General features: G+C 43.1%; 2 protein-coding genes across 13 annotated transcripts in view; one reads left to right on the forward strand and one right to left on the reverse strand.

Moving 5' to 3' along the window:
* Positions 1–1506: 1506 nt before the first annotated feature.
* C3H6orf120 (chromosome 3 C6orf120 homolog) lies at positions 1507–15374 on the reverse strand. 6 transcript variants are annotated; one of them, XM_056567136.1, is made up of 3 exons: positions 10757–10863; positions 3975–4133; positions 1507–2705 (listed from the first exon to the last, which is right to left on the reverse strand). In XM_056567136.1, exon 3 carries the CDS (start codon positions 2690–2692, stop codon positions 2132–2134), a length of 561 nt encoding a protein of 186 aa, XP_056423111.1. In that variant the 5' UTR covers positions 2693–2705; positions 3975–4133; positions 10757–10863; the 3' UTR covers positions 1507–2131. The 6 variants fall into 6 exon arrangements, with proteins under 6 accessions (XP_056423111.1, XP_056423115.1, XP_056423110.1 ...); XM_056567140.1 differs by lacking the exons at positions 3975–4133; positions 10757–10863 and adding an exon at positions 15344–15374; XM_056567135.1 differs by lacking the exon at positions 3975–4133 and having other exon boundaries at positions 10757–10910.
* WDR27 (WD repeat domain 27) overlaps positions 10530–16687 on the forward strand; it is a 421522-nt gene continuing 415364 nt past the window's right edge. For 2 of the 7 annotated variants that reach the window (XM_056567126.1, XM_056567133.1), the window contains exons 1-2: positions 10583–10606; positions 11262–11413. The gene's annotated coding sequence lies outside the window, so the exon portion shown is untranslated. Of the gene's footprint in view, positions 10634–10671; positions 10809–11261; positions 11414–11456; positions 11701–16687 lie in introns of those variants that run through there. The other 5 variants (XM_056567129.1, XM_056567130.1, XM_056567132.1 and 2 more) reach the window with 5 other exon arrangements.

Here is a 16687-nt window from a genome sequence, read left to right on the forward strand (position 1 = left end):
AAATAATCGGACTTTGCACAAACTGACCCATGGGGTGGATAAGTTTTGATCTTTTATTGCAGGGGCGTGTATAAGGCAACAACCAGTCTCACGTCATAGGTGATGCTTCTTCTGGCCAGAAGTATTACCTATGACATGAAACTGGTTGTATCATAGTGGACGATTGAAGCAATGTCTTAACACAATAGTGTTAACCCTTTAACGACGCAGGATGTAAAAGTCCTGGTGCGGTGGTACCAGGACGTACATTTACGTACTATACATAACTGCAAGCATCGGAGCACGTGCGGTAGGTCCCGGCTGCTGATAGCAGCCAGGGACCCGCCAGTAATGGCAGACATCCGCGATCGCGTGGATGTCTGCCATTAACCCCTCAGATGCCGTGATCAATAAAGATCATGGCATCTGCAGCACTGGTCACTAAAATGGATGATTGGATTGCTCGCAGCGCTGCTGCGGTGATCCGATCATCCAGAACGGCAGACTGAGGTCCCCTCACCTGCCGACGCTGCCTTCTACGGGTCTTCTGCTCCGAGATCGAGCAGACCAGAGCAGAAGATGACCGATAACACTGATCCGTGCTATGCACTGAACAGTATTAGCAATCGAATGATTGCTCTAAATAGTCTGTTATGGGGACTATTAAAGTGTAAAAGTAAAAGTTTTTTGAAAAATCCCCCCAATAAAAATGTAAATTGTCCATTTTACCACCAAAAAGTGTAAAAAAAAATATTTTTTTTAGAAACATTTGGTATCGGCGCATGTGTAAATATCCAAACTATTAAAATATAATTATCGCGTACGGTGAACGACGTTCACGTAAAAAAAAAAAAAAAAAAAAATTGCTGCTTTCTTATAACATTTTATTCCAAATAAAATTGATAAATGTATTAAGCTTTATATATTCAAATGTGGTATATAAAAAAAAAAAAAAAGTACAGATCACAGGGCAAAAAATTTGCCTTCATACCGCCGCTTATACGTAAAAATTAGAGTTATAGGTCAGCAAAATAGAGGGTTTGTAAATGCACTAATTTGGTTAAAAAGTTTGCAATTTTTTTAAGCGGTATAATAGAAAAGTATGTAATCATGGGTATAATTTTAATTGTATTGACCTACGAAATAAAGAAAACATGTCTATTTTACCGTAAAGTGTACAGCATGAAAACGAAACCTTCCAAAATTTGCTAAATTGCGGTTTTCTTATCAATTTCCCCACACAAATAGTATTTTTTTGGGTTGCGTCATACATTTTATGGTAAAAATGAGTGACGTCAATACAAAGGACAACTGGTTGCGCAATAAATAAGCCCTCATACTAGTCTGTGGACGAAAATATGAGAGTTATGATTTTTAGAAGGCGAGGAGGAAAAAATGAAAACCTAAAAATAAAATTGAGTCCTTAAGGCCCAAATGGGCTGAATCCTTAAGGGTTAAATAAGCTAAGAATCCTCCATGACACGCAGGAGTATAATAGATTACAAACACTGTCCACATCACTTGTAATGAAAGACACAAGAACAATGGCAGCTAGTAATGTTTTATTTTCAAAGAGTGTCCGCGCAAAAATTTGGACAGCTAAAGATAGCTTTTTGCCCTTCCCTTGTTAAATAAAATTCCTGCATTAACAAATTCCTTATACAGGTAAAACTGGTAAGAAATTTATATTGATAAAAAAATAGTAGTCCACATTACTGCTCCAAAAAGTTAGATCTTGCACCTTTAAAAGGTGAAATTAATGTCCTATTTAGAAATCTATCTGGATCACAATTAGTGCACCCTTTACAGATGTACATAACCCTGGGCTATGGTATAGTGTAACACTTTAGTCAGATGACGTACTAGTGAGGAAACACCACTGAGATTTTGTTTTGCTCGGACAGCTTCTTAAAGACACAGTCACCCAGCATGGGTTAATGAACAGGAGTGCAATTATTTCACTAACCATAACTGTAAAGGGAGAAGTTGATCTCTAGAATCATTTTTGGTCTGTTTTCCGATGATTTCTTTTTATAAAATACAGAAAACAGTAAAAGCTGCTGATTTGCCTTTTACATCCTGAACTTTGTCCTTTATTGTTTTAAGATTCCAGTTCTTGTAACTTTGGGTACATAGAATGAAATAATAGCACTTAGAAAAGTATCTCTAGAACAATCTTGAGAATTCCTATTAGAATAGTTCGTAGCATAGATTCCTCCTCCTGAGATGTATCCTTTGGGGCTTGTTTTTGAGGCTTTTGGCTTTCCTCTAGTTCTTCAGGGTTGTAAGAAGCTTCGGCAAATGGATCCTCCTGAATAGTTCTATCATAGTATACTTTAATTTCAAACTCACTCTCCAGATAGGATGGATGCCCATAAATTCCGATTCCCACTGGGCGGCTGAAATGATCGGGGACAATGATTACATCCAGACCACACGTTGTAGACTGGAGCTCATACTCGTCAAAATTGGGATTAAGGCTTAAAGAAGAAACATAAATATCTGCATCACCTTTCAGGCTCTCCATCTCCAGTATGATTCTTCCTTCATGGTTAAGTCTCAGGTAACTGTAGTTTCCAGCACCTATTTGTCCCTGGACCACATGGAGGAGCATCCACTCCTCTGGTATTTCATCTTCTGTGAAACATTCAATGGAGGACAAAGTGCACAATGCAAACAGTGTCAGAAGGCCCTTTTCCCAGTGGGTCACCATTGCTCTACTGAACCTGAGGTAAACATAGAAGGGGAAAAGAAAAAACAAAACATTACTTTCTTTCAACCAGACAAAACAAGCGGTAAAGGCTTAAAGTTTTTTTTTAGAGCGTTCCTGACTTCTGGCACATCCTCAGGAGGACTAGGGCTGGACGGTATGACCAAATGTGTGTATTGCAGTATTTTTTTTTTACTTTTGGCAGTTCCACGGTATATAACGGTATTTCCTCCTCCCCCCCCCCCCCCCCAAATTAATTATCAGCCCAGCACTGCCCCCATTGGGGTAAATACTCACGTCACCCGCAAGCGCTGCCCTCCTCGTCCTCCTGTTTGTTGCGGCCGCCGGCACTGACCCTCTATACTGTGCGGTATCCCTATGCCCAGGCTGCAAAAGGTAAACAAAATAAACGCATGTTCCGACGTCAGCCTTACGCTGGGGATGGGAACATCGGACAGCCGTCAGCCTATCACCGGCCACAGCGATGTTCTGTCTCGGCCGGGGATAGGCTGAGCGCACTGTCATGTAAGGAGCTCTGGTCGGCTTCTTACATGACAGTAGGCTCAGCCTATCCCTGGCAGAGGCGGAACATCTCTGCGGCCTGTGATAAGCTGACGGCTGTCCGACGTTCCCGTCCCCAAGAAGCAGGTGAGGCCAGTACCGGACCAACAGGAGGTGAGTTAAAGTTTATTATGTTTATTTTTTTCAGCCTGGGCATAGGGATACCGCACAGTATACAGCCGTTGGCTGTCCGGGCTTGCTGAGAGTTGTAGTTTTGCAACATCTGGAGGTCCGCAGGTTGTAGACCACTTGTATAGAGAGTCAGCGCCGGCGGCCGCAACAAACAGGAGGACGAGGAGGGCAGCGCTTGCGGGAGACATATGTGAGTATTTACCCCGATGGGGACAGCGCTGGGCTGATAATTGGGGGGGGGGCAGCGCAGCACTAGGCTGATTCATTCATTCCCGAGGGGGAGGGGCCAAACCGGTATTTCGGTATGGGTTAAAATTCATATCGTGCAGCACAAAAATTTCGGTATTCGGTATGAACCGGTATACCGCCCAGCCCTAAGGAGAACCCATCAATATCTGACTGGTAGGGAGCAGACATCCGGCACCTCACTGATATAACAGACTGTTCTGTACACACAGGAAAGGCCCTGGTAACTCCTTTTATCATAGTGATAAATGCCTGTCCTACCTCTTATATTGAGAATGGAGGTCCCATTCCACTCTGTTGGAGTGGTGGCCACATACAGACAGGTAAAGAATAGAGAGGAACTCACCTCTATTCTGTTTTATAGAAGTTTAGGATATAGTCAGGTAAGCAATCACCTCATCATATTTTCTGTAGGTTAATAAGGCAGCCACCTTCAAGGCTGATCAAAGTACTCCTTTAGAACAACGGAGTTAGGACCCACCTCTGACCGACATTTATAGCTTTTCTGTGGAAATGGCAGATAAGGGTAGACCAACTTTTAATAGTTTCTACATTTCTTGTGTGAGAAGGTAATAAAGTCACAGATTCTGTAACAAGCACAGCAAATAAGACGACCCAAACTTGGTGCTTCTTCCAACAGGATTTTTAATTAATAGTAAAATAGTATAACACCACAACGGGGAGATTTATCAAAACCTGTGCAGAGGAAACGTTGCCCATAGCAACCAGATTTCAAAATGAAAGAAACAATCTGATTGGTTGATATGGGCACAGATTTTAATAAACCTCTCCCAAAGGGTTTGTATCAAACGCTCAGGTACGTCCATCTCCATACCGTATTTTTCATCCTATAGGACGCACCGGCGTATAAGACGCACCCAATTTATAGGTGCAAAATCAAAAAAAATAAAGATTTTGAACCCAATAGTGGTCTTCAACCTGCGGACCTCCAGATGTTGCAAAACTACAACTCCCAGCATGCCCGGACAGCCGTTGGCTGTCCGGGCATGCTGGGAGTTGTAGTTTTGCAACATCTGGAGGTCCGCAGATTGAAGACCACTGCATAGGAGGTAATACTCACGTGTCCCCGCCGCTCCGGACCCGTCACCGCTGCCCTGGATGTCGCTCCATTGCTGTCGCCGTGTCCCCGTCGCTCTGGAACGTCTCTGCTGCCGGCCGGGTATCCTCGCTCTCCGTCGCCACCATCATGTCGTGACGCACATACGCGACAACGTGATGATGAGGAAGGAGAGCGCCGCCCATACAGGGGATCCCTGAACGGAGAAGACACCGAGGAGGCAGGTAAGGTCCCTCCTGGTGTCCTGTAAGCACTAACCCGGCTATTCAGTCGGGCTGTTCGGGACCGCCGTGGTGAAATCGCGGCGGTCCCGAACAGCCCAAATAAACAGCCGGGTTAGTGTCACTTTCCCTTCAGACGCGGCGGTCAGCTTTGATCGCCGCGTCTGAAGGGTTAATACAGGGCGATCGGTGATGTCCTGTATTAGCCGCGGGTCCCGGCCGTTGATGGCCGCAGGGACCGCCGCGATAGGGGTGTATTCTCCGTATAAGACGCACCGACTTTTTCCCCCCAGTTTTGGAGAAGAAAAAGTGCGTCTTATAGAGAAAGATTCGGGATCTAAGTTTAGTTGAACTATGGTGGTTGTGAATAATTTGTAATGAATCTGTCCTGCAGGGATTTGGTCCAGAAGCTGATATCCAGCATGGCAGTCTACACTAGGAAGGAAGTGTTCGGTATTGCCATGTGTATACTTGTCCCAACTGGTAAAACATAGCATTATTGATCCAACAGGGTGAACAGCATACATTTAAAAAAATGTTTTGTTTTAGTATAAATTTTATGGTAAAATGAAACAGTGTTTTTACAAAGTACAAGTGTTCCAAAAAACAAATAAAAAAAACAAGCCCTTAATAAAAGTTATGGAGTTATGTAGGCCAAGCACAACATGCTGGCATTAGTACCGCTCGTAAATTTATTTCCATGCAGACTCTGCAGAGAGAATAGACATGTCTATTAGGGATCCACCGATGTCGGTTTTTTAGGGCCGATAGCCGATAACTTATACCGATATTCCGGTATAAGTTATCGGCTATTTATCCCCCTGCGACACCGCTGCAGATCATTGATTTAAAGCGGGCGCTTTAAATCAGTGCACTCCAGTGGCTTTTGCGGTGCCATAAGCCGCCGCCACCCGCTTCTCTTCCCCTGCCTGTCCAGGGGTACTGAGACCCATCACCGCCACCGCTCCCCCCGCCGCGCCTAGGGGTGCCTCCAGCTGTTGCAAAACTACTACTCCCAGTATGCCCGGTCAGCCGTTGGCAACAGCTGGAGGGCCTCAACAGCTGGAGGGCCTAGTGTAGGTATAGTATATTATACAGACCCCTGTCCATCCCAGAACCCTGACTCACCTTCCCAGTTGCTACAGGGACCGTCCGGGGAGGGTGGTCCGGTCCATCCATCCATCCTTCCTGTAGTGTCTGGCGGCATTCCGGGTGGAGGGTGAACCGGTCCGGACCGGTTCACCCTCCACCCGGAATGCTGCCGGACACTACAGGAAGGATGGATGGCCCGGACCACCCCCATTACGGGTAAGTTTAATTTTTTTTATTGACTCGGAGGGTGGGGGAGGGGCCCGACCGGTATAGCGGTATGGGCAAAAATCCATACCGTGGGAGGAAAAAAAAAAAAAAAACGGTATCCGGTTCATACTGGTATACCGCCCAGCACTGCGGTGGGGGGTGGGACACGGTGCGGTGGGTCGGTGCGGGGCATTATCGGCAAGGTAATTAACAATACCGATAATGACAAAATCAGGATTATCGGCCGAACCGATAATCGGTCGATCCCTAATGTCTATTATTCTGGGGATACCGGAATTGGTTAACAGAGGAGAACTGCCGTGAGCAACAGAAACCCGCTGATATCAATGGGACTCTGCTGCTGCGGAATGTCCATGTGAAATTCGATTGTGTGAACATATCCTTAGGAGGAGGGAAAAAAAAAATTGAAAAGTATCGGAAAACCCCTTTAAGACTTGCTCACGCAGCAAATCATGCAGTGGAGAATTTTGTGTCAAAATCTGCAGGTGAAGTGTGTGTGGGTTTTAAAGTGGATACGTTATGTACAGAGAGAAATCAGATTTCATGCAGAAACGCACAAAAAAGTGACATGGTACTTTTTTTCCTCGCTAGTCCTGATTCTGCATTCATATCAATGTTGACTTTAACCCCTTAAGGACTCAGCCCATTTTGGCCTTAAAGGGGTAGGTACTCCGGTGGAATTTTTTTTTTTTTTTTTTTTTTTTTTTTTTTTTTTTAATGAACTGGTGCCAGAAAAAAAAATTAAAAAAAATTAAAATTCAAAAAAAATTCAAAAAAAAATAAATAAAAAATCTTAATCCTTCCAGTACTTTTTAGCAGCTGTATGCTACAGAGGAAATTCTTTACTTTTAGAATTTCTTTTTTTTGTGTTGTCCACAGTGCTCTCTGCTGACACCTCTGTCCTGTGTCAGGAACTGTCCAGAGTAGCATAGGATTGCTATGGGGATTTTCTCCTGCTCTGGACAATTCCTGATACGGGCATCAGGTGTCAGCAGAGAGCACTGTGGACAAGACAAAAAAAAAATCCAAAAAAAAGATTTTCCTCTGTAGCAAACAGCTGCTAAAAAGTACTGAAAAGATTAAGATTTTCTAATAGAAGTAATTTACAAATCTGTTTAATTTTCTGGCACCAGTTAATAAAAAAAAAGTTTTCCACTGGAGTACCCCTTTAAGGACATATTTGACCTGGCACTGCCACAATAATGTTCAATTACAGAGTGCTCCCCTGTTGGCAAACAGGTGGCTAGCAGCTTTATCTATATGTCCGCCTCAGTATGGTGCTTCTCGAATACAGCAGAGCCTTCATAACCATATCCACATAGAGAAAGGAACAATTTCGGAGCACTCACCTGGGACACCGATTTAGCGTGCAGAAGATTCTTTATTCGTGATTACAATAGCATGTACATAGCAGGGAGGTGGTGAGATGGAACAGGAGCGAGTGGATTCAGTCGGGGGGGGGGGTCTGACGAAGCGCAAAAGCGCAATAACGGACCGTCGCCCACCGGCTGAACCCACCCGCTCCTGTTCCATCTTCCACCTCCCTGCTATGTACATGATATTGTAATCATGAATAAAGAATCTTCTGCGCGCTAAATCGGTGTCCGAGGGGAGTTCTCAGAAATTGTTCCTTTCTCTATGTGGATATAATTTAATCTTTAAGTTTTTGTTTTTTTTTCCTCCTCGCCTTCAAAAAAATCATAATTCTTATACTGTATTTTCATCCACAGACTAGTATGAGGGCTTGTTTTTTGCTAGACCAGTTGTCCTTTGTAATCTATTCACTGCCTTTACCATAAAATGTTTGGCGCAACCAAAAAAAAAATTTGTGTGGGGAAAAAAAAAAAAAACGCAATTTTGCAAATTTTGGAAGGCTTTGGTTTTACGCCATACAATTTATGATAAAAATGATGTGTTCTTTATTCTTTGGGTCCATACGATTAAAATGATACCAATGATAACATACTTTTCTATTACTGTTGCGCTTAAAAAAAAAAAAGCAAACTTTTTAACCAATTTAATACGTTTAAAATCCCTCTATTTTGAAGATCTATAACTTTTTCATTTTTTGTCATTTTTTTTTAATTACTAGTTCTAAAAAAGCAGCAATTTTGGAGTTTGTTTTAACTTTCACGTACGGTATCATTAACATGATATTTTAATAGTTTGAATAGTTACGCATGATACCAAATATGTTTATACACTTTTAATACACTTTGCGGGGGTGAAATGGGGAAAATTAGACATTTTACATTTTTATTGGGGGAGGGGATTTTCCAAATGTTTTACTTTTATTTTTACGCTTTAATAGTCCCTATAGGGGACTATTTATAGCAATCATTCGATTGCTAGTACAGGTCAGTGCTATTTATAGGGCATAGCACTGATCAGTGTTATCGGTCATCTTCTGATCTGGTCTGGTCTGCTTGATCTCAGACCAGAAGACCCGTGGAAGGCAGGTGAGGGGACCTCCGTCTGCCGTTATGGATGATCAAATCGCTGCGGGTGATCCGACCATCCATTTTAGTGTCCGCAGCAATGCAGATGCAGTGATCTGTATTGATCACGGCATCTGAGGGGTTAATGGCGGCCACCCACGCGATCGCGGATGTCGGCCATTACCAACGGGTCCCTGGCAGCTATCAGCCGCCGGGACCTGCCGCCCATAAACCGAGCATCGCTCCGATGCTCGCGCTTATATATAGGACATCATTGTAGGTCCTGGTGCGTTAAGTACCAGCTCACCAGGATGTACATTTATGTCCTGCGTCGTCAAGGGGTACTCCGGTGGAAAACATATATATAAAAAACTCAATGTGTGTGTGTTCCACAAAAACTTCCAAACAGCTAAAGATATTAACATGAAACTTGGCACACATGTTACTTATATGTCAACAGCAAACATAGGATAGGTAATTTAACCCTTACTCACCCCCATTTGCCAGGGGCGGGGTTTATGTTTAAAGTCCCATACAAGTCAATGGGAAATATATGTTACTGCATAACTTCCAAACGGCTGGAGATATTTCGATAATACTTGGTCATATGTTACTTATATGTCCACTTAAAATATAGGATAGTTAATTTAATCATGCACGCGGCACCCCGTTTGTAATCAGTGCCCGGAGCGTGTTCGCTCCGTGACTGATTACCGGCGACCGCAGGGCCGGTGGCGTGTGACGTCACGCTCCGCCCCTCAATGCAAGCCGACGGGAGGGGGCGTGATAGCTATCACGCCCCCTCCCGTAGGCTTGCATTGAGGGGCGGAGCGTGACGTCACATGGGGGCGGAGGCGTGACGTCACACGCCGCCCGCCCTGCGATCGACCATAATCAGACCCGGAGTGAACACGCTCCGGGGACTGATTACTAACAGGGTGCCGGGTGCATGATCCCGGGGGTCCCTAGCGGCGGGACTCCCGCGATCAGGCATCTTATCCCCTATCCTTTGGATAAGGAATAAGATGTTTAAGCACTGGAGTACCATTTTAACTATCCACATTTGTGAGGGTCGGGGTTTTTGTTTAAAGTCCCATGCAAATCAATGGGAAATGTATGTTCCCATATAAATTCTATACGGCTGGAGATATTTCAATAACTGGTACACATATTACAGGTCAGGATAGGAGGACGGGATATGACAATATATGAGGACTGGATATGAAGTCAAAAGCTTCCTCCTTTGTTTATTTTCCTCCCAAACAAGGATTAGGGAAAAAAAAAAAATCCAGGCAACGCCGGGTACTCAGCTAATAATATATATATATATATATATATATATATATATATATATATATATATATATATATATATATATATATATATATATTATTATTATTATTTTCTTAAATGAACTAGTGCCAGAAAGTTAAGCACCTGGACCTTACCAATCAAAATTTCTGGTCCCTCTAGAGAAGAGCAGTGATTTTCCCAACCAGGGTGCCTCCAGCTGTTGCAAAACTACAACTCCCAGCATGCCCAGGCAGCCAAAGGCTGTCCAGGCATGCTGGGAGTTGTAGTTTTGCAACAGCTGAAGGCACCCTTTTTTGGAAAATCACTGCTCTAGAACATCAAGGGATTTTGTTTTAATAAGTTCCACTAAAAAACAGGTAAGACCCAATAAGGGTGCGTCCATATACGACCAATGGTGATCTAGATGTCAGATACAAGGGCCTGAAAGTGGTGCACGATGGTGACCTGCACTACATTGCCCAGCAGACAGGTCCACTAGCTCATACCTCCTTCGAGGTAAACAATACATAACACGAGCACACGCCGATCACCTATACGCGCATGCGCCTCCCCCCCCCCCATACCGCACGGCGATTCAGGGTCACTTTACTGTCACACCACTAAATCGGTAACGTACGGAAGAGCCCGGGCCAAGGTATAACAGTAGCGGGACACACACTCACACCCCGCGCCTGCAGCTGGCGGTCACCATGGCACTCGGTGCCCACATAAGCTAGAGAGGCGAATTAGTGCCAGGACATGCCCAAACCGCACTCACCATAGAGGGGCGAGCGCCCACAGCCCGGCCTGTCAGAGCCCGCTGACAGGAAGTACTATTATCTATAAGGGGAGGGCGGAGGGCACAGGAAGTGCTGTGGCGTCATGGAATTTATAGATATAAGGCTGGGTTCACACACTTGCGGTTTTGCTATGAGGTGGCTGGCCACCCAGCGAGCACATTACCGCATGCGTGTAAACACAACTCTAAGGGGACGCTTGGTGTAAAAGGAATATACCTAGGAACTGTATTATGTTCAGTAATGTGTCTATATCAGTGTATTCAAGCCAGTGTGTCTCCAGCTGTTGCAAAACTAAGCTCCCAGCATGCCCCGACAGCCTTCGGCTGTCCGGGCATGCTGGAAGTTGTAGTTTTGCAACAGCTGGAGGCACACTGGTTGGGAAACACTGGTGTATATACAAAGGAAATAAGGTATATTTATTTATAAATACAATAAAAACGAACACACTGACGTCTAATAAAAAACTTTCCTTCTGTGTCCCAGGTCCATGCTGCGTTATTACAGCCATTGCCAGCTCTACTGGCGCCACCGTGCGGTACCTGCGCTTGTTACACCTGTACCAGGTGACCTGGAGCGAAGATAGCTAACGAGTCTAATCGCTTCAAACACAAGGAAACAGCTCCATCTAGTGGCAGGTCTAAGTTTTACTTCTAACTATTATAGTCATATGTGAGATGTGCCGATCTCGTCAGCCTTGCACATAAGAATGGAAATGAATGAATGCTTGGCTTTGTCTTAGCAGATATTGTTTCCTATTGCAGTTGTTTAGTTTTGCTATAAACTTAAAAAAAAATGGCCAAGGTTAGTATTGAAAACAAACGCATTTTGTATTTGACCCGTCTCGGCAACCTTACCCGTGCTCGGTTGCTAGGATACGGAGCCTCGCTGTTTATACCGGTGACTGTAATCACCATTGCACGAGGTAAGAGATGTACATACAGCGGTGTTTATATACCTTATTGTGTATAGCAGTGCCCCCCAACCTGTGGCCCTCCAGGTGCTGCACAACTACAACTCCCATCATGTCCTGACAGTCTTTAGCAGTAGCTGGAGAGCCACAGGTTGGGCTATAGTCAGATGGTTGCAGTCTATATAATATATATATATATATATTTAGTGATACCACCTAGGTCCATATATGGTGAGTCATGCTGTATAATGCTGGTTGTTTTGTTGTTTTTTTTCTCTCGAATTTGGGTTGAAGTTTTTAAGTTTTTTTTGGTTTGAAAGGTTTGTCTCTGGCGTTCCAATTCTCTTAGTCCTCATTCACATTTGCAGTTTTTTAGGACTTCATATATTTCCTTGTTTAAAGCCCAAATGGTTCCTTTCTGTTAGATTGGGTTCACATCACATTTTTGCCATACTGCTTTCAATCAGTTTTTCTAAAGAAAACTGTATGGCAAAAAAACGGATTGAACCGGATGGGAAAAAGTAAACCGTATAAGTTTTAAAAGTACATACAGTTACGTCCGTTTTTATAAAAAAAAAAAACATACATTTTTGAAAATGTTGTCCATTTTTAAAGGGGTACTCCGGTGAAAACCTTTTTTTCTTTTAAATCAACTGGTGGCAGAAAGTTAAACATATTTGTAAATTACTTCTATTAAAAAATCTTAATCCTTCCTGTACTTATTAGCTGCTGAATACTACAGAGGAAATTCTTTTCTTTTTGGAATGCTCTCTGATGACATCACGAACACAGTTCTCTCTGCTGACGTTATTATAATAATAATAATAATACCGGTTTATTTATTTTTGTCCTTAGTGGGATTTGAACCCAAGTCCCCAGGACTGCAAGGCAGCAGCACTAACCACTGAGCCACCATGCTGCCCTTAGCATACATCTGTTATGCATGGTTGCCAAAATGGACAGAGATGTCAGCAGAGAGCACTGTGCTCGTGATGTCATCAGTGTTCCAAAAAGAAAGGAATTTACTCTGTAGCATTCAGCAGCTAATAAGTAAGGGAAGGATTAAGATTTTTTTTAAATAGAAGTAATTTACAAATATGTTTAACTTTCTGCCACCAGTTAATTTAAAAGAAAAAAGGTTTTCACCGGAGTACCCCTTTAATGGGAGGGGTGTTGGGTGGGGACTTTAGGATGCAAATGCAGTTGCAGTACGGTTTTTAAACCGGAGTCAAAACCGTGGTTGACCACGATTTTGTCTCCGGTTTAAGAACCGTACTGCAACTGCATACGTTTTTTTTTTTTTTAACATGGATGTCAATGGGAAACGCACATGTATACGGTTCCATACGGGAAACCGTATATGGTTTTTACTTTGCACATGTGCATTTGCATCCTAAAGTCCCCACTCAACACCCCTCCCATTAAAAATGGACAACATTTTTAAAAACTTATTTTTTATTAAAAACGGACGGAACTGTATGCACTTTTAAAAACCGTATACGGTTTAAAAATGCATATGGTTTACTTTTTCCCATACTGTTCCATCAGTGTTTTTGCCATAGGGTTTTCTTTAGAAAAACTATTTGAAAACAGTATGGCAAAAATGTTATGTGTACCCAGCCTTACAGTTTTGTGGTATTTTTTATCATCTTTCCTCCCGCACTAACCTGACAGACCTCTAGTAAATATATAGGTAAGGCTGGGTTCACATCCGGGAGCGCATACGGCAGGGGGGAGCTAAAACCTCGCGCTCCTGTATGCCTTCGTATGCGCTCCCGTATGTAATTCATTTCAATGAGCTGGCCGGAGTGAAACGTTCGGTCGGCTCATTTTTGCGCTGTATGTGCTTTTTGCCCAGACCTAAAACTGTGGTCAACCACGGTTTAAGGTCCGGTTATAAAAGCACATACGGCGCAAAAATGAGCCGACCGAACGTTTCACTCCGGAACCCAGCCCTTACTAGGGGCCTATTACTCAACACAGTTTTACCATTTTCCTTACAGGTCTGTGTAAGATTTTAGTCGCTTTTCCACAAAGCAAATTGATGACAAGAGACAAATGGTACCAAATATTGTAGTTTTGGGTGTTGAGGAATACACTGCACGCTACACCAAATACAAGTCTGGGTCCGTGTTTTCTCAACCAGGGGTCCTCCAACTGTTGCAAAACAAGAATTCCCAGCATGCCCGAAAAGCCAATGGCTGTCTGGTCATGCTGGGATCAGTAGTTTTGCAAAATTTGTAATGCAATTTCCCCTGACTATGGAAATACCCTATACGACGGGGCTCAGGAGTCATGCAGCGCCATTCACAATTTAAAGCTTACGTTTCTTACTGACATATGAAGAGCAGACTGTTACATACATTCAGAAGAACATAAAAAACAAGCAAACACCTGCATTTCACCCCATTACAGAAAGTGTACCCCCTTAAAGGAAAACTTTCAGCCTGTTCACCCACACTAAACCCAATACACTGGGTTATAGTGTGGGTGAACAGGATTCCATAGAGGGGTCACTTACTTAATTACATCCTCTGGTTGCTGAGATATGTGCCTCTGAAATGCCTTTGCTCCATCCAGGAAATTGCGTGCTGGAGGCGGGGCCCTGCCGGCTGGCTGCCTCTGCCTTACTCTTTCAGGTCCTAATCCCACCCCTGCTGTTTAAATATTCATATTCTTCAACTCCACATCCTAGTGACTTTGAGTCACCAGTCACATGAGCGCAGCACTCTCTCGGCAGGGTGCATGCGCCAGAAGATTTTTTCCCTGCTCTCATAAAATCTGATAAAATCTTCCGGCGCACGTGCTATGCTGAGAATTTGTGGATGTGCAGCCATTAGTTAGGGGTGCAGTGAATAGTTATACCCCACAGATGTTTTATACATGTATTTTCCTGGATTGGATGGACAGCAGTTGGTGAAAAATGAACATTTTCACACCAAAATACGGTGTAACCACCCACCCCCCAAAAAAATGTGTATATGCAACTGTGGTCCTTGGAAGCCTGTTTAGTGAAGAGGGGCCCAGCACACACCATCTTCTGCTTCCTGCAGCTCCTTTCTGCAGCTATAATAAGAACAGTGCTCTCTGCTGACATCTCTGTCCATTATAGGAACTGTCCAGAGCAGCATATGTTTGCTATGGGGATTTTCTCCTACTCTGGACAGTTCTTAAAATTGACAGAGATGTCAGCAGAGAGCACTGTGCTCGTGATATCAGCAGACAGCTCTGTGTTCCAAAAAGAAAATAATTTCCTCTGCAGTATTCAGCAGCTACTAAGTACTGGAAGGAGTAAGATTTTTTTAATAGAAGAAATTTATAAATCTGTTTAACTTTCTGGCACCAGTTGATTTAAAAAAAATAAAATAAATAAGTTTTCCACCGGAGGACCCCTTTAACCCCTTAAGGACTTAGGACGTTTGAGTACGTCCTAAGTCCGGTCCCTGTCTATTACGCGGCGGGACCCACGGCTAATAGCGCGCTGCCGCGATCGTTCGGCCACACGCTATTAACCCTTCCGATGCGGCGATCAAAGCTGAGCGCCGCATCGAAAGTGAAAGTAAATGCTTCCCGGCTGCTCAGTCGGGCTGATCGGGGTCATCGCGATAAAATCGTGATGCCCCGATCAGCTACCCGGAGAGAAGAAGGTCCCTACCTTCCTCCGGCGGCGTCTGGGCTCTGATTGATTGCTCCATGCCTGAGTTACAGGCTGGAGCAATCAACCGCCGATTACACAGCTTGTTGCCATGCTACGGCAAGGCAACAATCTGTGTATGCAATCAGCCATTGCAAGCTCATAGGTCCCTATAGGAGCTATGAGCTCACCAAAAAAAGTGTAAAAAAAAAAAAGTGTAAAAAAAAAAAGTTAACCCTTTCAAGTATTCCCTTCTGAATTAAAAGTTTAAATCACCCGGCATTTCCTAGTAACAAAATAAAACAGTGTAAATAAAAATAAACATGTGGCATCGCCGCGTGCGGAAATGTCCAAATTATAAAAAATATATCGTTATTTAAACCGCACGTGTACTTTTGGTCACTATTTATATCATGAAAAAATGAATAAAAAGTGATCAACAAGTCCGATCAATACAAAAATGGTACCGCTAAAAACTTCAGACGCAAAAAATGAGCCCTCATACCGCCCCATACGCGGTAAAATAAAAAAGTTATAGGGGTCAGAACATGACAATTTTAATGTAGTTATGATTTTTTTCAGAACTACGACAAAATCAAACCTATATAATTAGGGTATCATTTTAATCGTATGGATCTACAGAATAATGATAAGGTGTCATTTTTACCGAAAAATGTACTGCGTAGAAACAGAAGCCCCCAAAACTTACAAAATGGCGTTTTTTTTTTCAATTTTGTCTCACAATGATTTTTTTTTCCATTTCGCCGTAGATTTTTGGGTAAAATGATTGATGTCATTACAAAGTAGAATTGTGACGCAAAAAATAAGCCAGATCATATGGATTTTTAGGTGCAAAATTGAAAGGGTTATGATTTTTAAAGGCAAGGAGGAAAAAACGAAAATGCAAAAACGTGAAATCACTCAGTCCTTAAGGGGTTAACACACAATGCATCCCTTACCTAAAACACACAGAAGGTATTCAGTCCTATCCCCTCCCCTCATTACTCCCTCCCTAATCTAACTCCCAAGTTCTCATCTTCTCCAAAATGGTTATTTTTATCCGATTTGTTGATTAATAGAAACAATAATTGGCCAAGTAATCAAATTACCCTAGTCCCCATACAAATTATGCTCTACTTCAAAATCCTGAAATATTTTTGCGTGTGACCCTTAACTGTTGCCTGGAAATAGGACAGGGCTCAGGGGGGAGAGAGCACTGTGCGCATTTGAGGTCTAACTTGGAAACCCCCATGCAGGTAACCCATTTTTGAAAAAACATACCACAAGGGGTGTTATCAGGGGTATTATGTCAAGGAGTAGTTTGTAATTTCATAAGTTTAAAATTTGGGACAAAATGTTCTGTGG

This window comes from Hyla sarda, chromosome 3 (genome assembly GCF_029499605.1).
Source record: "Hyla sarda isolate aHylSar1 chromosome 3, aHylSar1.hap1, whole genome shotgun sequence".
NCBI classification, from domain to species: Eukaryota; Metazoa; Chordata; class Amphibia; order Anura; family Hylidae; genus Hyla; species Hyla sarda.

Excerpts from the sequence above, each read along its gene's own strand:
- C3H6orf120 (XM_056567134.1), bottom strand. The coding sequence starts at position 10,507 with ATGTATTGTTTACCTCGAAGGAG. Across the intron at positions 2,706-10,484 it reads TATTGTTTACCTCGAAGGAG|GTTCAGTAGAGCAATGGTGA; the intron begins GTATGAGCTAGT and ends TGTTTACCTCAG.